Source organism: Homarus americanus, unplaced genomic scaffold (assembly GCF_018991925.1).
Source record: "Homarus americanus isolate GMGI-L3 unplaced genomic scaffold, GMGI_Hamer_2.0 scaffold2539, whole genome shotgun sequence".
In the NCBI taxonomy this organism is placed as follows: domain Eukaryota; kingdom Metazoa; phylum Arthropoda; class Malacostraca; order Decapoda; family Nephropidae; genus Homarus; species Homarus americanus.
This window is the reverse complement of record NW_024725489.1, coordinates 4,103,819-4,131,182: the sequence shown is the minus strand read 5'-3', so window position 1 is coordinate 4,131,182 and position 27,364 is coordinate 4,103,819. Positions and strand designations below refer to the sequence as shown.

At 38.1% G+C, this 27,364-nt stretch overlaps 1 protein-coding gene across 3 annotated transcripts in view; it reads right to left on the bottom strand.

Moving 5' to 3' along the window:
• Positions 1-45: 45 nt before the first annotated feature.
• Positions 46-27,364, bottom strand: part of LOC121865019 (probable serine/threonine-protein kinase DDB_G0282963) — a 46,485-nt gene continuing 19,166 nt past the window's right edge. Inside the window, exons 7-15 of one of the 3 annotated variants that reach the window (XM_042364311.1) lie at positions 24,884-25,263; positions 24,006-24,278; positions 14,920-15,264; positions 14,434-14,537; positions 9,248-9,387; positions 4,947-5,026; positions 3,573-3,698; positions 1,412-1,502; positions 46-105 (exon numbers count right to left, since the gene is read on the bottom strand). In XM_042364311.1, the coding sequence (XP_042220245.1) occupies positions 77-105; positions 1,412-1,502; positions 3,573-3,698; positions 4,947-5,026; positions 9,248-9,387; positions 14,434-14,537; positions 14,920-15,264; positions 24,006-24,278; positions 24,884-25,263 (1,568 nt within the window). In that variant the 3' untranslated portion in view covers positions 46-76. The remainder of the gene's footprint in view (positions 106-1,411; positions 1,503-3,572; positions 3,699-4,946; positions 5,027-9,247; positions 9,388-14,433; positions 14,538-14,919; positions 15,265-24,005; positions 24,279-24,883; positions 25,264-27,364) is intronic. The other 2 variants (XM_042364312.1, XM_042364313.1) reach the window with 2 other exon arrangements.

The window sequence follows — 27,364 nt, the reverse complement described above, 5'->3', positions numbered from 1 at the left end:
ATATATACAGTATATATATATATATACAGTATATATATATACAGTACTGTGTATATATTTGCAGATGAAAATTTCTTTATTCAAGTGTAATGGACAGTTGAGGATCTGGAAGGCAGAAAAATGATTATTAATGACTAAAACACAAGCCACTTGAGAACATAAATAAATGTGCATGTGAGAGAAAGAATAAGTGCACCCATGAGAAATTTTCCTGCTGGGGCCTTTCTTTCACATGAAATCATCTTTGTGTTAAATCCTCCACATCTTTGCATCATTACTGCTGACAATTACTGTACGTACAACCACATTGTGATTCGATTACTTTAGGAAATTCTGGACAATATAATATATTGTCCAGAATTTACTTATACTATTATAAGACCTATTTGTAAAGACCTTCCTGCCAGTTGCTGACTAGTTGGTACTGAGCTGGTACTACCTGTTCAATAATTATAAACTACATATTGATATGTCTAATGCTTGTCCTGTCATACCATGAAAGGCAGTGGCATGACCACCTGCTGTGGCACGATGTTCCATACATGGAGTTTTTTATAGTGCCTTTTCATCCCTCGTGTATAATGGTTTAACCACAACAGGGATAACATCCATCATAGCTTTCTGTTAGAATATCTCAATTCTGTTCCTGCTTTGGTAATGGGCTTTAGACCTGACCAATGTCTGTGCATAATATGGCTGCCACATCTATTTCAGTAATTGTTTTGCTGCTCTCTTTAGTAGTGTTTTGTAAACTATATTCAGTTAACTAATCATCAGGTTTTCACTGATACAGTATCTGTCATTACCTGAACCATCTTTATTCTGAATTATTATTAAGTCTTTTCCCCTATGATCTGAACCAAGTTTATTTATTTTGTAATAACCTGTACTATTTTTCAAAGGTATAAATTTTCTGTTACTCCCAGATATTGTAATAACCTGTACTATTTTTCAAAGGTATAAATTTTCTGTTACTCCCAGATATCTGAAGTTCACCTAGTATAATGTACATAGAAAATAGGAAATTAGTTTACAACAGCTTTATCCCTTAATTACTTCTTTTAAAATCATTAATGGATTATGATACCTAACACAACACTGCCAAACTTGACTGGGGCTCAGGTGTTAGTACCGCCACTTAAGGGTGTCTAAGGTGTAAATATGCACAATCTAGTAAAAAAATAATTCAACTTCAACTAACAAAGGTTCTGAGGAATAAAAGGTCCAAACTATAAAGACACTACTATTGTCTAACTGCAAATGGTAAAATGACTGATAACTGGATAAGTGATTACTGATAACTTTTATGGTACTATCAGTACAGTACTTCAATCTGATTTCATACAGGTCAACATACCTTAAACAGAAGAAATGACCCATTAAACAAACAAACACATTTTGTATTACCAACCTAGAGACATGCTTCGAAACAAACATTCATCAACTGAAGAGGAGTGACGTGGAGATGGTAAGTGATCCCACACTTCATCCATGAAATTTACCTGAAACTCCAAAATGTACATTAACATTTGTAATTCCTAAAGCAAATATTTTAAATTTCTCTTCAAAATAAAGATTTTACCCTAACTTAACCCAATCCAAACTAACCTGACCTAACCAAAACCATAGCAAAATCTTGCTTCTGGTTATTTTCCAAGCAATGCTTTTCGGTTTCTGAGCCCAGCATACGAGGTGTGATCCAAAAGTTCCCAGACTGGCTTCATAAAATCTTTATTTTCAAGATATTACAGTGAAACTTTAGTCACCCTTAAAATATTCTTCAAAGGCCTCAATGCAGTGCTGAATCCCCTCCTCTCACTTCTGAAAGTCTTTGTTGGTGGGGCTGGAGAACACCTTCTGCGATGTGTCATGGCTCTCCATTGGCAAGTACAGGGCATGCACCGGCTCCTAAATGTACCTGAACCTGCTCCAGTGTTGGTCAAGTCTTGTCTTGAAAGAGCTCACACTCGGTGCCGTCACAACACTCTGGTAGATTGTTCCAAGAGTTTACAACCCTCACTCCAAAAAAGTTTGCCCTCACAGTTTTCTGGACTTGCGGCTTCTTCAATCTTGAGTTGTGACCCCTTGTGGGGCGAGCGTCCGCCAGCTCCAAATAAGGACACTCGACTGAGTAGTGCCCCCTGAGATGCTTATACACCTCAACTAGGTCACCCCTTGCCCGTCTGTAATATAAGCTAGACAAGTTCAGGCGCTCCAATCTCTCAGGGTAGCTGAGGTGCCGCAGTGCAGGCACCAGTCTGGTGGCCCTCCTTTGAACATTTTCAACCAACTGACAGTCCCTAGCATATCTCGGGGACCAGACGGGGTGACAGTACTACAGATGAGGAAGCACTTTACTCTTGAAGATCGTTACGAGGGACGGACCGTCTAGATATCTGAATTACCTTCTTATAAAACCCAATAATTTATTTGCCTGGTTTACCTTCTTTTTGCAATGGCCCAAGAATTTCAGCTCATTGTCAACATACACACCTAGGTCCTTCTCACATTCAGTCTCAACTAGCGCAGTTTCTTCATCCTGTTGGGACATATGATACGCCTCCTTACCGTTGGTATGCCCCAGGTGCATCCTCTTACACTTCGTGACATTGAATCTCAGCAGCCATTTCTTCGACCATTCCTGAAGCCCACAGAGGTCCCTCTGCAGCTCTTCACAGTCCGCTTGGTTCTTAATTTCCCGAAATAACTTGGCGTCATCGGCAAACATTTGTATGGAGGAGTGTACAACGTCAGGCATGTCATTTATGAAACAAACAAACAACAGCGAGCCCAATACACTGCCCTGTGGTACCCCACTTGTGACAGGTACAGATGACGATTTCGTGCCATTAATCACCACACACTGCTTGCGGTCATGTAGAAAGTCTTCTATCCACGCTATGACATTTCCCCAAAAATTTGAGTTAAAAATATTTTGTTCCTTATGATAATTACGGTACTGGTATCTTTTATTTGTCACTTTCTATATGTAAGAATCAGTGTGCATGTAATTAAATAATGAGTTACAAAATAACCATAACAGAACAGATGGTATGGTTGGAAATATCTTCACTTGGCCCGGGAATTACTTGGGGCTGATTTTAAATAGGATTTATGGGAGAGCATCCGTAACCCGAGTCATCCCTAGCCCGAGTCATGTCTATATATTTGGGGTGGGGTAAATTTAGTCTCGGGTGCACAAACTAATACAAGGTTAGACAACTCTGCTCGAGTACTTTGCTTATCCCTTTGTCCTTGCATTGAGAGGATAAGCTTCTCTTACACGATTTTTTGAATGAGACAGTTAATACCAATAAACCAATTGGAAGTTTCAGGGGTGGTAAAATCTTAGTCAACCTTACTAGCCAGTGACCAGGCTAAGTCTACAAGCCTGCAAATTTTTCAGTTGTCCCAGGGAGAGAATTGAAGTTTATCATAATTTCTGTGTTTGTTTATGCTTGCTCATTCACCAACTCTTTGTTTGTATCTGTATCTGTGTGTGTGTGTGTGTGTGTGTGTGTGTGTGTGTGTGTGTGTGTGTAAAGAAAATCTTGAGAGTTTACAACAAATACCTGAGTTGCTAATAGAACTTCTGCTTCCTTTTTTGTAAGTGGTCTACCAAAAGATGCACTTTTGGTACACTTGGCCTTTTTTGCATGATGCCCACTAGCTGCTATACCTGTACTGGTAACCCCTTCCTTTAAAGAAAGACAAAATGAAAGAACTGATAAATGCTCTAAGTTGTGATTTTATATTAAACATTTGGCAGATTTATCAGAGTTAATCAAAAGTGCTTCAATGCCACCCTGACTAAATACTGCATAAAGTATGACGAGTGGATATACAAATCTAGTACAAGTAAGAAAAATTTAAGAGGAGGATGGTTAAAAATTTCAGAGATAAGAAAAAGAAAATTTGTAGTAACATTTACCTTCACAGTATACAGGAGGACTATCATACTCTGAAATTAGTTTGGTACTTTTGGTCAACCTGACACATCCCTTATCTCCCCATGTTATGATGGGTTCGCTCTACCCGGTGTTTTGGGGGAATACAACCTCGGTGTAAAGCGAGTGGGCAGTGTATTTCCATATCCCCTAACATTTCCATAGTAATTACATCTACTACTGATGCCTTTCCACTCTTCAGCTTGCCTGTAGCCTTTCTCACCTCCTCCAACTCCTCGCGTATTTTTCCCCTTCACTTTAACCCACTGGTACTCCTGACCAAAGTCGGAAACCTCAACACGTTGCAGTCTTTCAAAACAAACAACGTTTACAATCTCTCTTACAACCTCTCCCCATGTCATATTTGGGTTACCCCTAAGCTCCCCTTTCTTCTATATTCAAATTTGTACATCACTTGACTCAACTAGTCTCCTCCATTCTCTCTACATGTCCAAACCATTTAATTCAAACTCTGTGCATAACCTCACTAATACTCTCAATACCCAGTTTCTTCAGTGTAGTCCAAAATGACAGAGCCCCACTCATAAGAACCTGATTTTCCTTCATCTTCAATTCCAGCAAACCACAGCAGTCAGCAGGGCCTTCATTGATGCCCCTAATAGTAATACTGTAAAAACCCATTTGATTTTAATTTTTTTAATTATTTCCCCAATTAACAGCTTACTAGCCATTCAGGCAGTTGGTCTGGTTTTTTGTCAATTTGCTATGAACTTTAAATTGGCTTTGCATACACACATATACACACACACAAAAATAAAAAAATTAAAAAAACAAAAAAACTCTTACTACTATGACAGAACCCCATAATTTGACTTTTTTTTTTTTGGTAGGAATTACTTATCTACAGCCTAATGACATAATGTTGTGACAAAATTACATTCTTTATTGGATAGCCAAGGAAAGGTAACCCTTGGAAATTAGCTATTTAGCTATATCAGTCAAATCAGTTCCACTTACTGTATTAGCAGAAAACCTCACCTGTGTTAAGCTTACAACCTCTCCTCTTTCTCTTTTAACGTTGTCTGACTCAGTCTGAGAGGCTGTTCGTGGTCTTTTCCCTGCAAAATAATTTCATAACTGAAAGTGCATTAAAAATGCATTCATTACAAATGAAATCATACCAAGTATTGGCATTCTTTATTCCTTTCAAGTAAAACATATTTAAGATATAACATAAAAAGAACTCTGCAAGTGCCAACTATAGGATAGCTAGTGTAATTAGAAGTCAAATCAAAGAGGAAAACAATGAAGGCAAACAAGATACTGTATTTGGAATGGAGGAATCCAAAGTAATGTGTGGAAATTGAGGTGTCAAGATGTAATACATACTCCTATACAGTAGCAATACAAGTTTGATCAATATCGAATCATTAGATTATATGCACTTCTTCAACTATTCCACAACTACCAGCAGTCTTTCCGTTCTTCATTTTGTAAATGACTTTCTTCATCCCTTCTCTTTCAATCCTCATGCATGGTTCCTGCACAGGCTATCCTGTTCCTAGGCTGCCCCTGTCCCATTCAAACTCCTCACTCATCAGATGATCAAAGTAAATTTTCTGTGCCTATATGATTTCCTCATCATCAGCAATCACATTATCAGTCATTTCTCACACACTGCTCACTTACATGCAGTAAAAGTCCAAAAATCCAGATGCCAGAAACCCGGACCACCCGAGAATCCGGACTTTTCGAAAATTCAAACTTTTTTTTTAGTGGGCTTTTGTGTGTATGTGCGCATGCGTGAGCGCCACAGCTGCACAGCGACAACAAGCGACCACGTGGTCGCCACTTTAAAACGAGCAATCAAACTGTGACAACATATGTAATTTTGAGTCCAACCCTTTCCATTTACAGAGTATACTGTACAAGCCCATAATAATGGCTCCTAAAGTAGATAAACTTCGTTGTGTGAAGAGAAAGAAGAACACGTTGAAATTGAGTGACAAACTTGAAATAATTAAGAAACTAGAACGTGGTGTGAGCAATACTGTTCTAATGGAAACATACGACATTGGAAAGTCTACAATTTATGATATAAAAAAAGGCAAAGAAAAAAATTCTAGAATTCACAGCTTTTTCTTTAAAACTGCTCATTTTGATAAATGAAGCATGCTATATTTGCTAATGAATAAACTATCAAAATGTACCTGTTCATCTCTTCTTTATTCCTCCTTAAATTTGAATTTTAAAAGTACTGCCTGAGAATCCGGAAAATCCAAAAATCCAGACCGACCCAATCCCCAAGCAGTCCGGATTTTTGGACTTCTACTGTAATTTGTTTCCCAATGTTTGCCTTATTATTCTGTACACCTCACATCTAGCATCTGTATTATTCAGCATATCCACAAATGACTCCTACTCATGCTTCTTAGCCTTGTAAACCTCATAATGGACCCTGGGATTGGCCTCCAGGTACTCCTGTTAACAAGCTCCTTCCAAGTCTTATACAACTGTTCTCTGATTAATGTCCCAACTGCAATTACTTCTCTACTCTGTATACTTCCTTGTTTATTTCCCTAAACATAATTACTCCTACACCAATTTTTCTTCCATCTCCTCCTGCCTGTAACATTAATATCCTTCCTCAAGCTCCACTCTCCCCTTTCAACAATTATACCATCTCCACCCTTCTTCCTGGCAGTAATCCCAAATTCAGGGAGACCTGCAATGCAGTTTTTCACCAATCTCTCATAGTTATTATTATTTTATCATTTCAAGGGTGCCTCACCTGGTTGGAGTACAGTAATTATATTTGTAATTTAATTGAAAAGCAATTAAATACAACATTTTTTGTAATTGTATTTGACAACTTTACCAATAAAGTAATTGTAATTAAGAGATGAAATGCTATTGCAATTCATGATAAAAGTGTCATTGGTTCATTAAATCATGTATACCAATTTTCAAACACGGGATGGAAATTAATGCATATTCCCAATTCAAATCACCGTGGTGGTCAGGTTGCTGCTACCATCTGGTACTGGCCACTGAAGCAGCTAGTACAAACAAACACAACCCTATAGCTATCCACTCTATGCTTGTGACCATTTTTTTTTACCATTTCTTTAACTACAGTTATGTTAAATGCTTTTTGAAATCAATACATATACAGTACACTGAATTAGTGAATGAATGAGAAAAAAAAATACTGTAAAAGATAATGAATATTTTGTGTATCTGGAAAATAAAATGAGTGAATTTATGCAGCCTATACTGTACATCATTAGGTGGATACTGTCACCTCCATCAGCTGGCCACTGTTGCCACTAGATGTGGCACATGATCCATGAATGAATATATTATGGTCTTATACTGTATATATATATATATATATATATATATATATATATATATATATATATATATATATATATATATATATATATATATATATATATATATATATATATATATATATATATATATATATATATTTTCATAACAAATATGAGGGAATTTGTTAATATATAACAGATGTAAGCAGGTATACACAGTTGAAAAAGTATCTATCCTTACTTTGTGTGAAACAACAGGACACCATGGACAAAGGATTTTCACAATCCTACAGACACACGAGCCATATTGATAATTTTTAAATTCATTGGACCCTTCTGGGAAGAAACATTTTTTGTTTTACCATGTGTACAACAGGTAGTTGACAAGTGTCTACTAGGGCCTGCAGTACTGTACTCCTAGGCAGCTGCATTGGCTGACTAACCTGTGATAAATATGGTAAAATCTGAGTTTCATTGTGTGGGGCTTCTACATTATGTATGTGTGCCTTATTGATATATATAACATAGACATGAATGTCTATATTCTTAATAAGGTCGAATTAATACATGGAAATAGCTATTTCTATGGCTTTAGTCACCGGTTAAAATATGGTATAAGCAATAGCTTTTTAACACAGTGCCCACCTTCACTCCTCCATTGCTATTCAGTGATAAGAGTTTGCATCCCTAGCATATCATTTCACGACTGAACATGACACCCAAGTATATTAGGTTGGGTTAGGTTAGAAATAAAGAGTAATGATGATACTCTTCGGACGTGATCTCTGCCATGATTTACCAAATGGCGGCTATTCAGGATTGGTCAACAGTGATGGATACAATGAAAAAGGGTCTCTGTTACCAACAAGATCAACTTAGTCAAAGAGAACCAGGCTTTTCTCCATGAAATAAAAAAGCTGGAGAGCAGGGATCATCATTGTGGGTTTGATGCTGCAGCAATATGTTAAAGAAGGGACTGTGCCATTCTCAAGTGATCCGCTACTCTACTGGAAGTAAGCACCCTCAACTCTTCTCTCACTGAAGAGTCTTGCAGGGAGATGGTGGGATGTATTGCTACATCTGCTCCTTCTGAACGTGTCTTCTACATTGCAGAAATTTTTTCACTCCAAGCAGAGCCTATCTTGGGGTCACTTCCTTACAATCAATGATCAGGTGTAACAGATATGTTTTTGAAAAGTTGCCTCCCTTGTAAGTAATAAAAGATCTTTTAAAGACAATCATGGACCTTGCAAGAATGAAATTATAGAAATTACTCATTTAGGACATACCATTTTATTAAAATAAAAAGTATAGTAACTGCAATTATAATGTAATTGAAGTTTTGGGGGATACCCCAACATATGGTAGCTGTTCCAAGGATCTTGGCTCACTTTTTACTGGTGCCTGGATTTTGGTACATCTGTTAATCTGCATGTGGTAGCTTTCCCTGTGTTTAACATTATTTAGTCATTTTTGGTCCTACATGGTGCTGCCTTGCCTCTAGTGACATTGTTTCTCTTGCAAGTTTTTCTTCCCCTAGCATTTCACTCTTGAGTAGAAACTGACAATGCTACAGTCCATAAAATTTTGTACGACTTCATAGAAATTGTATTCACTTCTATATTTTATCCCAAAGTCCCTGTGCTCGTTCTTTATCTTTTTTTTCCCCTTTATTTTCACACCAGAGGTCACTGGTTGGGAACTTAACATCTGTAGTGTTTTCCCTGGAGACCTCTGGCAGGTGAGGAGCTGGCCATAACAACATTTGTTCCTATACCAACTTTATGATAATACATCACTACTCTACATGCTACTCCACAAACTAAAAAGAAAAGAAAAAGAAAAACCCTAAGGAAAAGAAAACTAATATTGTCATGGGAAGAATTTTTAAAATTCTTAAATAATAAATTTAAATGTGCAGAAAATATATCTTCATTATCTTTTATTACTAATAAAGTGTAATCTAGCAAATTACTGTATGACAAGAAAGAGTTGGGTTACCATGAAGAGACTTTTGAGAGCCAAGTGCACAGCAAGGGTCAATATTTTCCTTATCACTACCTGAGTGTGATGACCTCATTGGTTGACTTGACCCTTCTTGACTTCCTAGTATCGGTGCCTCTACTTCAGAAGTTGTACTCCTAGAAAAATTTAATTAATTTACATTAATTATTAAATATAAAAAAACAAATCTATAAACCTCACACCACTTCAACTCATACAAGTGAGGTGCAACTTGTGTATAACTACTAGAAAGAACAAAATCCATTTACTTTTACTCATGATGAAATAAACTACCGGTACCATGTAAATTTTGACAGTAATTAGACCAAGACATTATTTTTATTGTACTGTACATCATAAATAGAATTTCAATTTCATATAAATAATAATACATATGTACACACACACACAGCTATCCTTCCATCACTAGTTCAACATCTTTCCTCATTACTTTTGAGAGTTGAGGTTAATGGCAAAATTTTCAAACAAGTGCTCAAGTGCTGTATCTTTGGCTTGATAAACCTCCTCAAATCTCAAAATTTGATTTATACAGTTTTGCCACTGTTCTGGGGCTACTTGTTGGGTTGCTTCTTTCATGATTTCTTCAACACTCTTCAATGATTGACTGGCATAAAAGTTCCATCTTTTTGCCTCAGTCTTTACTTGGGCCCAAATGAGTTTAGTGGGATTGAACACACAATGACAATGTGGCAGTCTGAGCACTTTGTGTTCGTGATTTATTGCTTTGTGGTCTAGTTCATCAAAAAAATTTATGTGTTTTGTTTGCATTAGTTCTGCCTTTGTGTAGGAAGGATCACATGACATTGTTGGATTTGAACCACTGAATTATTTGACACTTTTTAAATGTTGCTTGTTGGCAACTTGTTAAGAAACTTGGAGTGATATGGTGCACTATCCATGATGATAAGTGATCCTTCTTAGAAGTTGGGAGTAATTGCTGTCTAGCCCAGATCTTGAATCATTCATCATCCATGAAGTCAAGATAATCATTCTTGACACTATTTTTTGGATCTGAATATCAGCAAAGTTCCAGGTATAAATCCATGTTCACCTCCAGAGTGGACTAAGCTGAACCTAGCTCTTCCTGACTTCAGTTTGGGCCCAACTGATCCATCCTCAACAGTCCAACAACACTCCACACATTGATTTTGATTGACTTAAGTTTCATCCAGGTACAGGTATACCTATGGGAGTGGGATTGGAACCTTCTCTGATGCTTTTAATTTCTCGAGGTACTTTTTCTTGCAGCAATAATATCTTCTCTCCCCATCAGAATCGCTCTGCTTCTTTGAACTTTTCTAAGCTTGAACCCCATTAGCTTAACAACTTAATAGAAACTTTGTGATCCAGTGATACTCACAGGAGGCTCCTTGACCATCTGCAGCAACCCAGAAGTGTAAGTAGCTCCTCCCTTTTACAAAATGAGAGAAGCTCTCTTCTCACATATTCCTTGTCGAACTCGTTGAGTCAGCCCATCACAGCTGAAGGTTTTGCTAATGAACCTTATGAGTGTACTAAGCTATCAGGAAATTGACTCTTCACAGCCTTAATCATTTGCACAAAGATACTTGAGTTGCAGTTCCTGCCTGCTCTTCTATTTCAGTAGTGGTGTTACAAGATCACTCAGGTCTTTAGTACTGGTAAACATTCACAATGATGTTCTGACTCTGACTGGTAAGTCTGCATCGGGAGTGTCGGTAGAAACTCCCACCGTCTGGCCATGTTGCTACATTATTCTTACAGTACTACGGAGTCGTCCTGCACACCCCTACCAATTAAAAATCAGTTAATACACATATATAGCACAGTAATTGTAACCAATTACATAATAGGAACAATCACACAAAAGGTATATTTGGTTAAATACAATACAAAGGGTGTTCTACATTGGCAATGACAAGAGGAAAAATATGATGCATGATGCATTCACTGAAAACTTCTGATTTGATCTCACTTACAATATCAGTGAAATATTCTGTTCAGTAGGATCGCCACTTTTGGGCCTAACTCGAGCCTCGAAACTGAAAACTGTGATAGTGGTGCACAATGTGTACATGTTAAAGGGTCGATTAGTACCGGTTCTGCCACTTTATCACCTCGATAACCCCCTATAACCACCACTAAAAATTACAACCATTTATTCAGCCAAACTCATATAACAAGTACAAGTGATACAGAGTACTGTATAGTAGAGTACCAACCTTGGCACAATCGTTGAATAGCTTCTGTAATCTAAGGCAGGGAACTGTCATTATTGGCCTCCTGCCCCCCCCCCCCCCCCCCCCCACCACCACCAACTAATGTATCGTGCAACACATTCCCATAGCCTTCAAAGTCCAAGTCTTCAGTCTGTAACACCTCATCCACTGTCCTGTCATCTGCTTCATCCATATTCATGTCTCGTAAGGCAGCTGCTGGTTCTCGTTTTAGAAACCTTGTGGTGAGAGATGGATGGCGGGCATTCACTCGTGCACTGTAGATGGCTATTAAGAGGTTCAGATGAGGAAAGACGATGGTTTGAGTGTCACAGCCAAAATGCGCACGGCCATATTTCGGTTTAACTGACGCGAAAGTGTTGGTGAGCAATTCCATGAAAAAGAATGACCTGGGATTTTTCCACGACTGCAAAACAAGTGTACAGTATTGCAAAAGTGGTGATCCTACTATATACAGAAATACAATACGTATATACATAAAATTTATGATTACAACGAACTGATCGGAAATTTGATCATAGCCTTAGCCTATGATTACAATTTGTCAATACAAGTACAAGTATTCACTTCGATTCTTGATTCTTTCATTGTCCTATTACCTACTTATCAGTTATCACATGTACAGGTATATTGCTCAGTTAGCTATTCCCAATTGCCTCTTCCTTTGATAGTTTACCATAATTTGTCATATAAATTGAATAATCAGATAGCAGGTACTGTAAATATTCAAAATGCATCCACTCTCTACACCCTCCTGCCTGTGCACTTTCAGTCCTTACAGTTATTGTACCTTAGATTATAACCACCAAGTCAGACCATACAACATCGAATACCATGAAATTTCCTGCATTAGAGACCAAAGGGAGTGTTGCATAAGCAGCCACTGCAATGGACAAGTTGACGGTTCTGGGCAAACACAAGAAATGCACTGCCACGTTCGTAGAGTGATACGGTATATATACAGTAATTTGTAATATAAGTTTAAAGTCCTGCTATAATAGTCGAGATAACTTTATTTCTCTGGAAACAGGACAGCCATTTTCAATGACGTCACAAGTTTCAAACTCACAGCTGCAGTTGTAGGTTGTAGAAAGGATGGCCTCTTCAGACCCCAAATGCCACGTTCAGGTAAGTTTTAAGGGTATTTTTTTTTTATGGTCTAAGTCATGGACATTTCATAAGTGAAGAAATGTGCCGTGAAGAGCAGCTCTAAACACAGGTTGGATCTTGGATGGATATAAATGGAAATGCCCAGTATGGCCCACTGCAGTGTCCTCCATTCTTATGTTCTTTTGGACATAAAAAACTCCCATGTTCATAACAGCTCAGCTGTCAAATTTAGAAGTACAGTAGACTCGCAATGTACGAGTATTTTTCTTTCGCGTGTATTAGCCCGTCTTAAAGGCAGAAGTATTTATATAAATGGGTTAATTACAATAGACTTGTATAACTATCACCTCCTGTAACTTTCCACTAGCTATGAGGTAGCATGTTCAAAGCACGTGATAAGTTATGCCCACGGGAAGTCGCATCACTTGGTGCCCAGTTAAACATCAAGTAACCGGCACTCTGGCCACCTATTGCAGGCAGTAGTTTGACAACCCTGACTAGAGGAAGACATTATTGAGAGCCATCGTGGATGGTTCTGTCTTCCCTCGAGGGAGGACGTCGGATATACAGTACTCCGTTCTCCCTCGACAGGTTCATATTCATTCTCACTCAGCACCTCAAATCAACAGGACATATTTAGCAGAGCTATTTAACATAGCCTCCATCTTCATTTAACACTCATAGCTACAGTGGTTAAATTACGGTGATAATCCTTTTTGAAAGCGTACATATTAACCTTTTATAATAAATACAAACAAAGGAACATACTGGATTTCACTACAGAAGATCCAATAAACTTTGATCTATATTTTAGTATATTTTAGTATGTCTAAAATATAAGGTAACGTGCTTCACAAGCGAATGTTACAAGTGGCGACAGCCCAGGAAGGTTGTTACATATACAGTGGTCCCTTGGTTAACGAGCACAATTCGTTCCAGAAGGTTGCTCGTTAACCGAAAAAAAATTTAACCGAAACCATTGTTTCAATGGGTTTTTGGAAAATTGGTTCCAGCTCACCGAAAATTACATACAAACTAAAAATAAATGCAGTAAAGTACACTTACTTTGAGGTGTGCATGTAGAAAGCTCCTGGTTGATGATGATGATGGGAGTTAAAATGAGGGTGGAGAAGGGAGAAGAGAAGGCATTGGGGTGGAAGAGAAGTCACCCCATGCTGCCATTTCACCCATAAAATTTTAGTTCACTTGGTGTAATTCAAGATTATTTTCTTTAAATCAACACCGCACTGCGCTATATATTATCAATATGTAAAATATATTTCTAAATGACCAATAATATGACTGGAAACACAGAAAAAAGTGTTTATGTTGAAGAGTCTCAAACAAGATTTTCCTTCCTCTGAACTGGTAAACAAACTGACGCCAAGCTTGGTGTGTAGAGTGGCTGTTTGGTGCGCAAAAAACTAGTTTCCTGTACTTTAATTATGTTCAATAATTGTTAAAATTACAAAAAAAATTAATATAAAACTTCTAAAATTATTGAATAGTACAACCGTCTTGATATTTACTAAAATGGTCAGGAATTTAAGCCCTAAAACCGATTACTGTATTGGCAAACTAATACTACAGCTGGTGGGCAGCCAAATGCAGGCGAAAACATGTTGGGAAAAATTCATAAGGAATTCGTTAACCGAAGTGAAGAATCTTATGGAAGGTAATTCGTTAACCAAGGCACTCGTTAACCGAGGGATCACTGTATATGGATTTATTTGTGATATACTGTATCAATATTAATTGAACTGTCAGGTAAGGAAAAACTAACTACTGTAGTTTATATTCACATACAGTACTCATAGAAAAAACAAAATTCTTTACTGTGAAGGAGTCGATGAATCTGTGAACTGCAGTTCCGATGACAAGACAAAGCGCGATTCTTTAGGAGAAAATTCTGCTCCTGTAGATGTCACAGCTGATACATCCTGAGAAAAAAAAAAGGATAATGTCTGATATTACACATTCTTTTTCTCTCTTTATAGAAACAGGATACCTATGTTTTTAAGAAAAAGATAATATAGAAGTTAACCAAGTGAAGCCAATGCAACATAGGATGACGAGAGTTATCTCTGAAATAAGTCATCTTGTTTATGCAAGAAGGATGAGGGTCTTTTGATTGACAACTTTTCAAAGAAGACACAACATGGTCAATGTCATAGACATTCAATCAATCAATCAATGCCTCTACTCTAAACATAAACATAAAAAACCTTAAAGCATAAATGAAGATGGCTACTGAAAGCAAATCAAACTACTTTCTAATTTCAAACTCTGTGATAAAAATTTGACAAAATTCTGAACACTAACCACTTTTTCTGCCAAACATATTTTTTTATGTATTGGTGTGCTTGTTACCAGGATGTCACCAGTTCTTGAAAGACTGTGACCACGACTATGATGAGAGGAATGGTGGTGATGTTTTGCATGATGATGGTGGTGGTGATGATGATGATGTCGATGTTTATGATGGCGAGAGGGGTGGGCTGGATCACTGGCTGGAAGAGGACTAATCCCACTAATTGCAGTCCAGTTGCTGGAGGTGCTGCCCATACTAGAGATGGTTTGATTGATTTCAACTTTTGCAGCCTTAACATTATCATCACACAATACAATGTCATTTCTTGTATTAGATGTAACTTCAGAAAGCAGCTTCTGAAAGAGACACACATAAGTTATATATCAATTACCTATAGTTTAAGAAAATTTAAAATGATCCTCTCATCCATTCCCAAAAAGGGGTTTAGACTAACAGTTTGGTTCTAGTTATTCACAAACATTCTCAAAGCCCATCTGCTGTCTTAGACATACAACATCACACTTCTTACACCAATGGCAAACAACTTCCCATTTACACAAAAGGAAGGTTGTCTCATTGTCAATAAAGGTAGCAACTCCCTAAACTACTACTAGCCAAGTCTGACTCTTGTAACTGAGCTACCTTTGGCACGACCTCTAGCTCTGATTGTATTTCACAGGTAACATAACTCATTGACACAATCCAAAGATATACAGTATACCCAAAGTCAAAATTTTTCAGCCACATATGAATACTTGCACATACAACAATTAATGTTAGCAAACTCTGCATTCATTACCACTCGCTGCACTTTATTGAATGCTGCCAGCAACATTCTTACAGATATTACAGTACTGGCCATTTTACACTTTCCACCACAGATCCTTCACCCATGCTACTAATCATTACTATTTTAGCCATTTTCACTCTCATATCCTTTGACACCATTCCACCCTTCCAATTTTTTTTTCAATTCCCAACTACCTCTTCAATACTATCAACTATTACTACCTGTACTACAGTACTACTTTCCTGTCACTCAGAATTGAGTATGACCATCATCCAGCTATGAAACAATGATATGAGTTGTTAAGGATGTCACCTTCATTGGTGAGCTCTGAGGTGACTAGAGAGGCCAATACGAGACCGGCAGGGTTGTTCACAGATGTTGCACATGTGGAGGGCTACATCTAGTGCGGGAGATGTGGTGGCAGCGTCTTTCCAGCATTGGCACTTGTCTGCCTCGGTTTGCAGTCGGGCTAACTAGAAAGTATTGACACCTTCTCGAGCGGTGCTCCTCCAAGCGTATGTGTGGAGTAATCATCTCCCAGGTGAGGGGGTCGATCTGGCACTTTTTCAGGTTTGTCTTAAGAATATCCTTATAGCTTTCCAGTTGCCTGCCAGCGTTACATTTACTATTTGTTAGGTGACTGTAAAGAAGCTGCTTTGGCAGTCTACTGTTGTCCATGCGGGTAACATGGCCAGTCCAACATAGTTGTTCATGGATAATGGCAGCCTCGATGCTCCTACAGTTGGTGTCAACAATAAGTTGACAGCATACAATTATTCCCAAAGCCAACCAATCCTAAAATCCCATGATAGGGCCTCTTAACACCATGAAAAACAGAAGGGGGATCAAGACAGTCTTTTGACAGACCCCTACTTTCACCTCAAGTTTCTTACATTCCTCTTGCAGATGTTCTCGACCCCTCAAACAATGCCATAACCACCTGAACAAGGCACTCCTCAACCCCTAACTTTATTGCCCCCACAGCACTACCTCATGTTAAATGCAATCTCTACCGTATATCTCGGCTTATAAGACGAAATTTGAACATTAAAAAAATCTGCCCAAAGTTAGGGGGTCGTCTAAACCACCAAGTTTAAAATTCTTACCTCTTAAATATTGTGGTTTAGTGTGTCAAGAGTGGTGATGAAAACATCATAAGCCACTCACAAGGTCTTACCACTAATTATTTTATACTGAAACTTATGTTTGGCAAGCTGGATTCAAATTAAGATTACCGGTATATTAAAATAATAAAAATGTATTATAAACCTGTCTAACATACCGTAAAAGAGATTTATACCCCTGTAATAAACACAGCTATCATCACACATCCCTCCCCACGCCCCCCCCATTTGCCAGTGAGGAGACAAGAAAGGGAAAGTGACCGCGAGATTTGGTTATTTTTAGCCGTGGAGGTGGTCAGTAATGCATACCGGTATCGGTATATTTACTCATAATAATATTTATCTCCTATAAATAATTGATTTAAATTTTATTTTTTTACAAAGAATATTCAGTAAATGAGTGCATTAATTCTTGAAACTATCGACGGTTAATTACAGACGCTCAAGTGACGTCACTAGTGTTTACACTACACCAGCTGGTAATAAATTAAAGAAAATAATTACAGTGTGTTTAATATATTACAGTATATTATAAATAAATAAATAAACAAATAATTCGGTAAATCTATTTCAAGTAAATGGAAAATAAGCAAACATGTTATTTACCAAGACGCGTCCCTCAGGGTGATATGGAGGGGAGATAACAAGGCTATTTATAGCCCGTCTGAAGTGGCCAGTACCCTAATGCACCATAAATAATTCATTGAACATTCATTTTTTGTACATAGTGTATATATATATATATATATATATATAATATATATATATATATATATATATATATATATATATATATATATATATATATATATATATATATATATATATATATATATGTGTGTGTGTGTGTAATAAATGTCTGTAGTAAGTACATACTGGTAACCTTTTTCACTCAAATCCTAATGAAACACCACAATTAGAATACGGTGGTTGCTGTTGAATCACATGTTGTATAAATAGTCGGAACACAGCCACACCACCGAGACGAGGGAACACTCCCACCACGCTTCAGTGACGTCACTAGTGTTTACACTCCACCAGCGGGTATAATTTGATGACATTACTTGAAGTGAATTGGCCTTATTTTAAAAAATCAAGGATGGTTGGTAAAGGACTACTGAGTCAGTGGGTAAGTGTCACATTTGGGGTACTGGTCTTATACAGCAAATAGAGCTCAAAAGCTACTTTTTAAATGGAAATTTGGGGGGGGGCGTCTTATGCACCCGCCGCCTTATAAACCGTAATATACGGTATATCTACAAATACAATGTACAGTTTTTCTCCTTCCCTAGATATTTATTATGTTGTTGCCTCTGTTATGGTTATTCGTCGGAGTGGTCTAAGTGTAGATTATATTATATAAAGATTATAATATATTGTGTTTCTTATATTTCTTACCGTAGAGTTTGATACCTTCACACTGGTTACTCACAGGAGATTATGGTGTATCTACATAGAAATTCAATTCACCACCCGACATTCCATGATTTATACTTGATAAATGAGTTCCATTAATTTCCAACATCCATCTAAGTTATTGGTTATACTTTGTCATAACCAATCAGTCATTACCTTTAGTAATAGTAAAATAGGATCACAGACATGGGCAGATAATTGCACTTACATTTATTTGTTTTGCTTCCATACAATGATTTACAATTTGCATGGATATATGAGTCACTCACGTTCATGCTGTAATAAAATTAATCTTCTAAAAAGAGAGAATTTTCAACTTGGGAACACATGTGATTACTCTACTATGAGTATGACTTAATAGAGCCTTAATTCTTCAAGTGATACATTTACTGCCAGCCTGCATTGCTTTTGTTGCAACCAGGCTTCCACACAAGAACTTCTTTCCACGGGGAATAACAACAAAAAAGTACTCTTGGGTTACCACACATAGTCTCGCATCACTGATAGTCACTGTAGACGGTTGTCGCAGCAAAGAGAACTGGTAAGCGTGACTTGTTTAACCACATAGGTGCAATAGACCAGCCTGGATTGCTTTTGTCGCAACCAGGCTTCCACACGTGATATTTCCACGGGGATAACGAACCTAGGTCAACACACTTAATCTCGTGTCGACGACAGTCCACAGGACTGAGTGGCAATGGAGGACTCTGTGTGGTGTCCAGCTCCCTTCAGGAGGGAGAAGGTGGACGACGTCTTAACTAACCCATGGCCTAGGGGATACTACTTAAAATGTGGTTTTTGGGGCGTGAGGCGATGAACAGAACAACACTGTCTCAATGGCCTCCCCCTATAGGCTGGCTAACATACCACTAATGGAAAATATATGTCACAGTCATGGCTCGCCGGGTGCCTTATCTCTAGTAAAACAAACTTTGGAGTTGGTTGCGTGGGTAAGCCTAACGCAACCCATGATACCCTCTGTCCAATAGTAAGCCAAACTGCATTATTTAATGTCTACTCTTTCCCTAACTAACTCTCTAGCTCCCTCTTTCCACTCTTGACACCTAATATTCCTTTTCCTGCTCCTTCAGCAATACTGTACAGTGAATATCACCCACACACACAATCTGTGCTGTATGACACATACCTCCCCTGCTACCACTTGTACATCCCTAACAAGTTTCCTGTCTGATTTCCTGACAGGTATGTAGTTGACGAGTTTTGTGCAACTTGACTCATATGTGATCAGCCTACTTGCCCTCTTCTTGAAAAACCTATTGCACATAACCATACTCAGTACATCCCAAAATTCAAGTATTTTGCCTTCAGTATTCCTTATTCTAAAGCCTTTCCCACCATGCACACACCTTCATAACATCATGTGTGATCAACAGGGACATTTACATTAGGTTAGTACAGTACTGTACTACAATTACCATTTCACCAAGCTCTGATACTACATGCAGTAACTCATCCTACAACTAATAATTCTCTTCCTCACTTAGACCAACCTGTGAGGCATTGCAGATACAAGTCACTAAATTCTTGTCCACCAGTGGCTTCAAAAACAAAATTCTTGCATCTACCCTTTTCACCTCTAGAATATTTACAGAAATGCTGAAAGCACCAGGTGATGTAGGCATATCATTGATGACCAAATTGACTAATGCTATCACAGAGTATATTATTTCCAGATGACTAGTGGACCTGAAGCTGCTAGGTCAGGTTATGAAGGTTGTAGAAAGAGTGATAAAAAAATTTATACAGGTGAGTAGGCATAAACGAAATGTAAGTTGAGTTGATACCAGGTAGGGGCACTACAGAGGCAATATCTATAGTCAGACAATTACAAGAGAACTATACTAGTACTGTATAAGGGAAGTTGGGAAAATTGTATTTCGTATCTGTAGACTTAGAGAAGACCTTTGACAGGTACTACATGAAGCAGTAATGTGTGCAAGGAGAAAGATAGGGGGCCGAGGAGTGTCTTGTTTGAGACATTTTGTACATGACGGCTCAAAAAGCATTTTGAGAGTAAATGGAGTGGAAAATGAGGAATTTGAGGTGAAAGTTGGGGTATATCAGGGGTCTTTCTTGAGCCACCTTCTGTTTATCATGGTGCTGGAGGCAATGTCATGGGACTTTAAGACTGGTCTACCCTGAGAGTTGTTACTTATTGATAGCAGATAGTATAAAAGAGGCAGTGGAGAAATTTAAGAGATGGAAGGATGGAATAGTCAAAGGGTCTTAGAGTGAATGTGGAGAGAACAAAAACTACAATGTACCTGTATTAATTAGTGGTGTGGGCGAGAGACCCAAGATGGAAAGTGAAAAAAGGCCATGTACTGTCTGAAGAAAGGTGTTGGCAGCAAATAAAAAAAAATCTCCAATCAGTGTGGAAGGTGGGTACACAAGAGGTACAGTGTAGTTGAAGGTAGACTGCAGGATGTTGCTAATGTCAAGTGTCCTGTATGTGTCCAAAGCAAGGCTGGAGAAATTTAACATTGGAAATATTTCCTTGGACTGTGCCAATGAGTTGTTACCCAGGTCACATGAACAGTGCTGGTGGGGGTACATAAGCCTGTTCAGTTGTAAGAGTTACAAGTTATTACAGGAAGTTTAGGGAGTTGCTGCCTTCACTGACAGCATGAGGACCTTCCCTCCATATGAAAGGAAGAATGTATGTGGCTGAGGTGAAAAATATGATGCAGTATGGAAGTGAAACATGGGCAGCCAAAGAGGATAACATAAGCAGGCTTGAATGAAATGAAATAAGAATAATGAGGTGGATGTGCAATGTGACACAAAGACAGGAGGCCCTGTTTACAGCTAAGAGGGTGACCGGGTATTGAGAGTATTGTTAAAATTCTAAAACAAGGCAGATTGAGATGGTCTGGGCATGTGGAGAATGGATGAAGCCAACTGGGTCAAAAGGTTCATGAACCTAGGTGTGAAGGGGAGTAGCGTTCGGGGCAGGCCAGGAATGAGATGGGGAGAAGTTGTAAGAAATAATATTACTGTAGTTAAGAAACTGACAAGAGACACTGCAACATGGAGAACTGCCATTAGGTAATTGCAGCTAGCACACACACACAAGTGGAAAATGGCTGCAAAATAATAATGATCTCTCGCATTCTCTCCATCCACTTTTCAACAATCAAGATCTCTACATCACTTCGTTCAGAATCATTACCCATCCATAAGAATTTGAACATGTCATTCTTCCCATTTATCAACCTTGCTGATCCTCCTTTCTCCCTAGCTTCTTGTACACAACAGGCATCCACCTTTTAATGTCTTGACAACCTCACATGATCTTTCTCATAAAGTACGATAACAACAGTCAGACTTCCAACTCAGAACCCACCTATGTCAGGTTGTTCCACCTTGCTTTCAAGCTATGTTTCATTACAATGTGCCATAATACAATTACAAACATATAATAATGTCTAAATGTGCCTGATTATCTAACAGTATTAACTTAAGTTATCATTCTTTGAAGCAATTAACATGAGAACCGAGAGCATTTGATGTTCCTATACAAGCCATGAGACAATAAGTGGGTGAGGGAGGTGTGAGTGGGAGCATCACATTTGTTTCATTATGGTCTCATAAGTCTCAACCCAATAAAATTGTGTAGTAAGGATGTTTTCCTCTACTTCTCAATTTTCTATGATCATCCCAGTCATCTCTCAAAAAGGGTCACTTTCTCTATTATGTATCTTGTAGTCAATGATGAAATGGTAACTTCATTTCTTTTTTATTATCTTCTGAGAAAAGAACTTACTTTCCATGACCACATCAGCAGGTAATCCCATTTTACACAAATATGATGTCAATAAAGATAGAACATTAATGTACTGTCAGACAAGTTGGGAAACTTTTTTTACCTAAGCCAAAACTTTAGAAAAATTCTGTATCAAATGCTGGTTGTAACAAACCATCACTTGATATGTCCATGAACTGTTCTTGTTAAAAAATCATTAAACCAAAGACAGTGTTAGCAGCAAAAAGATTTCTTATTCAAGTTTTGAGGCATCTACATTTTAAAATAAAATTAAAACTGCTTCTTTAAAGCAATTTTTGTATTAAATAATGTAGTTCATTGGTGGTTTCCATTACATTACTATGATGAAATCTGATGTACCGTATATGTAAGGAAACTGTCAAAAACTTTACTTCCTACATTACTCTTCCATGATTGTAGATTTCTTTAAACATAGTTACAGTGAACCCTCGAAGACCCAGACTAAAAGGGGGGCCCACCTGTCTGCAAAAGCTGATCGTCCAGATTTTCCGGCAAATAATAAATTATATAAGAAACACCAAAAATACAGGACTATTATAGTGATAAACAAATTACCGTATATAAACCATGAATTTACCTGTGATAACATAATAAGAAACATTGTATCATTACTAGAATGAATGAAATAATATTCCCACAAAATATTGTTAACTGTTTATGTTTCCCACCTCCTCGGGCACCTGTGTCCAAGCAACTGGCGGGTCAAGCAGCGCCCACGGGCCTAAAATGTTCTTTGCTCTGGTCTGGGAATGCTTCTTAGGGAAACTTCTAGGAGGCTTCTTAGCCCAGAACCCCCCAAAAAATTTTCCGGATCTTCCGAAATCCGGATTTCCCGGGTCCAGATCTTCGAGGGTTTACTGTACTTTGTAGTTCTGGGTCACACTATTGGTTTGTGGATCTTGAATTGACCTTCTGGTATTCAAACATTGTAGTTTAGTTTTTAAAAAATGTTTACCAAAGCATTTTTGGAGGGGGGGGGGGAGGATAATTCTGGAGCCAGTACATGCTCAGTACTTGCCAGCAGTGTTTAATAGACATGCCTGATCACCAAAGTGGCTAACAAACTGATCAGTAGCAAAAAGAATAAATTAAAGTAAATTCCCAAAAACTGGGGGATTACTATTTATCTTTATGGATAATAGGGGATTACAGACAATACTGTATGAGCATTCCCAAGGAACATCACCATCCATTGTCCCACAATCCTATATTGAACAATTAGAGGTCAAAAATAACTTTTCTTTCTGTTTCCTTATATCATATACTGTATTGTGGATGAACCTACATGGCAGGAGGGTGGATCTCTCTCCATCTCAAAGGTGCTCAGCAAGAGAAGTTCACCATCCGATGGTGGACTTTTAAAATTTTAATTGCAATAAAGGTACTTACCTGCTCATAATTTTAACAAATACAGGATTTTATATTACAGTATTTTAAGTTTGATATTTAAACTTAATAGGATTTTATGTTATTTATATCATAATTTTAAGGTAAAATTTCATTTTTGGTGTCAAATGGCCACAGGCTGCAATGACATATTTTAGTCAATCAATCAATTTTACCTTTTCTTATACTGATAAGAATGATGTTTGCATTTTAGGCCACCAATTACTTGCTCCTTTCTTTGCAGACATACAGAAGTTTGGGTTAAATAAGAGCAATAATTGAAAATAAAATGTTTTGAGGGAAGCGTGGTTTACTGGTAACATGAAAACAAAAGTGATGGTTCAGTAAACAATGAAGAGGGTGCCTGGGAATTTCCACCGGCTGAATACTTGTCCAGACCAGCGGTGGTGCAGAATCAGTGACTGTTAAGTAAGCGATGGTCAACCTGTACTTCAAGGCAGCATCCAAAATTGCAACAATAATTTACTTCCTGCTTTCTCAGACAGTCTCTAAGATGAAATATAGTTCCATGGACCCATAAAATTCCCACTCAACAGACAATAATGAACTTACATTATCAGCTGGTTCCTGAGTTTTCAAGAGAGCTGCAACTGGCACAGAAGTAGATTCAGATGGACCTGTGTTTACACCTGTGATTGCCTTTGCATTGCCTTCTTCTGTATCTGAATACAACTTTGTACTAAATTCAGAATTTGGGGCATTTTCAGGGTGGGATGCACATCCATCATCAGGTGACGACCTAATTTCAGTAGGGCCAGCAACTGTCACAGCAATTTCCGCATCACAAACCTCTGATGCACTTGATTCTATTGTCTGACTCATAAGCTGAAATTCCAAGAGTTCATTATCAGTCATAGTTCTTAGAGATAACTGTTCTTAACCCTTTCATCCTATGTATATACTTAATCGCATAATGCAGAGTAATTCCACAATTAAAGTTCAGGTGGTGTGGCATTGCATAAAACAATGTAAAGAAATTTGCAGTATAAATGGCATACTCTAAATTCTGAACTTGCTTTGATAAAATAATGGGGGACTGATCCTTAAAGCCCATTCTATGATGAGAACGGATATATTTTGTGACCCGTGGCACCTAAAGGTAATGTTGCAGAAGTAACTAATGAAACTGTCGCACCCAAAGGATTAATGTAATTATCCTAATCACCATGAATACACACACACACATCTTCAACTGGTGACTCCATCATCAAAATTTTAAAGATGAAAAGACCAAATATATACCATATATAACCTGGATATGCACTGGAACATCACCACCAATTACCAGAAGCTTTCCTCTGTATCTGTACTGCATTTTTCTACCTAAATAAGTTGTATCAATATCAATAACTTTTAACCCAGTATCATTTAACTATTCAACTTACAGTAGTTGTAACAGCTCTATCTTCAAACTTGACTAAATTACTAACCTTCACTTGAGACAGGTTAGGAGATGACAGGGGCGATCCAGATGAAAATGAAAATGCTGCTGCTGCACAATCACTACAGGGGGATGATGCTGATGAGTCAGAATGAGGGGAACCAATAAGAGGTGGTAACTCTCCTGCTTCTGGTGTGCACATGGGACCACTTTTTAAAGCATGCTGTTGTTCATCTGGAGTACAAGGAAAACCAGGTTTTTCTTCCCCTTGGAAATAAAGTGCTTTATCGTCCAAAAATTCTTTATTTTTCTTGCCAATATCAGCTGCCTCTGTGGATATGGTTGATTCACATGCTGAATGTCCACTCAAAATTGTCTGGAGATTTTTGTTTTTATCCTCATCGCCATCCTCACAGATCTCTTTATGATCTATGGATATAAACAAGTCAAATGAGGACAGAGTTCAATTTAAGAACAAACTGCAAAATAAATTCAGATGCTAAGAGAATGGTGAACACTGGCAATGAAGTGCAAAATCAACCCCCCCCCCTTTTCTAACCTTATTCTGTATGCTTCAGCCCAGTCAGAACATAGTGGGGCAAATGTTATCTCCTTCAAACTCTTCAATCACTGTACGTCTAAACACATTCAAAGGTCAAAGACTAAACAACAGATTTCAAAATACCTGTATCTAAATCATCATCATAATAATAATAATAATAATAATAATAATAATAATAAAATGCCTTTTAACTGATTATTTCTCAAGTGAATCAGGTAGCAAGTAATAATACTCCAGTGCATATAGAAAGGGGAACACTTAAGCACAAATTGTAAATGACACATACTGTACACAAGAAAGAACTCATAGGTATATACATTCTTCTTGATATATAAACTTTTCATATTCATTAGGAAATTCAACAAGGTACGACATACTTTTACTTTTATCCTCTTCACCATTGATCGGCTCATTAGCCGCTTGGGCAATCGGTCACGTCTCTGTTACGCACTGTTGGCAAGTACTGGGCATGCACCGGCTCCTGAATGTACCTGAACCTGCTCCAGTATTTGTTAAGTCTGGTATTGAAAGAGCTCACACTTAATGCCGTCACATCACTCTCTGGCAGATTGTTCCAAGAGTTCACAACTCTCACTACGAAAAATTTACCTCCTCACAGTTTTCTGGACCTGCAGCTTCTTCAACCTTAAGCTGTGACCCCTTGTGGGGCGAGTGTCTGCCAGTCCAGGCAAGGGCACTCAACTGAATAGTGCCCTTTGAGATACTTATACACCTCAAATAGGTCGCCCCTTGCCCGTCTGTAGTATAAGCTAGGCAATTTCAGGTGCTCTGATCTCTCATGGTAGCCGAGGTGCTGTAGTGCAGGCACCAGTCTGGTGGCCCTACTTTGGAAATTTTCAATCAACTGACAGTCCCTAGCATATCTCGGGGACCAGACGGGGTGACAGTACGCCAGATGAGGATGCACTTCTCTCTTGAAGATCGTTACGAGAGACGGACTGTCTAGATATCTGAACGACCTTCTTATAAGACCCTAGAGTGCTAAGAGAGTTGTGCAACGAATTTGCGGGATCTCTGATAATACTCTCAAGTACTTTACATATTATGCTGGTCGGGCTCAACGGTCTATAGTTGTTCGTAGGGTGACGATCGCCCTTCTTGAAGATAGGTCTCACATAAGCCACTTTCCAATCACTGGGGACCTTTTGCTCATCCAGGCATTTACAGAACAGGATCATCAGGGGCTCAGCAAGTGCGTTGTATAACTGTCTTAGCACTCTGGGATGCACCATGTCAGGACCGGGACTCTTATTGAACTCAGAGAGGGGAGGGGGTAGATCACGGGTGTCAAATTCATGGCCCCGGGCCAAATGTGGCCTTTGGGATGGTCAGGTGTGGCCCACTAGGAGTGTAAAATTCATCAGCCCGTAAAATTATGATAGATATAGATATGAAGGAAAAATGCAGATATGAATGAGTCAGTAAATTCCAAAATGATCTTTACATCATTGTGGCAATAATTGAATTTATATTGTTAATGCTAGTAATAACATTGTAAAGGGTAAATGCTTATAAATCGAAATCACTAAAGAATTAAAAAATGAAGCCGTAGCCATTACTGGCATCTGAACAGAGGCAGCAGCCAAACGTTGCAACACTAGGCTAAACAGACGAGGAGAACTGGTGTATGCTGTTGGACCCTCTCCATTTCTTTGGAGAAATCGTGAGTTATACTTCGCTTTTTAATCCCTCAATTATCTATAGCTATTACTAACTATATGTAGAATTGATGTGAAGTTAATCCTATGAAATCAAAAGAATATGTAAGATCTGTAGGGAAACTTTGTACACATGACGGTCGCATCAAACCAGCTAACCACTGCCTTGCACTAGGCTTCGCCGAGCCAGGTAAGGCAATGCGTGAAGGTGTAAACTTCAAACCTGCAAATATGTGATATATCACTTGTGTTGGCCCTGAAGAGGGGTAACTAAAATGAGAATTGACCC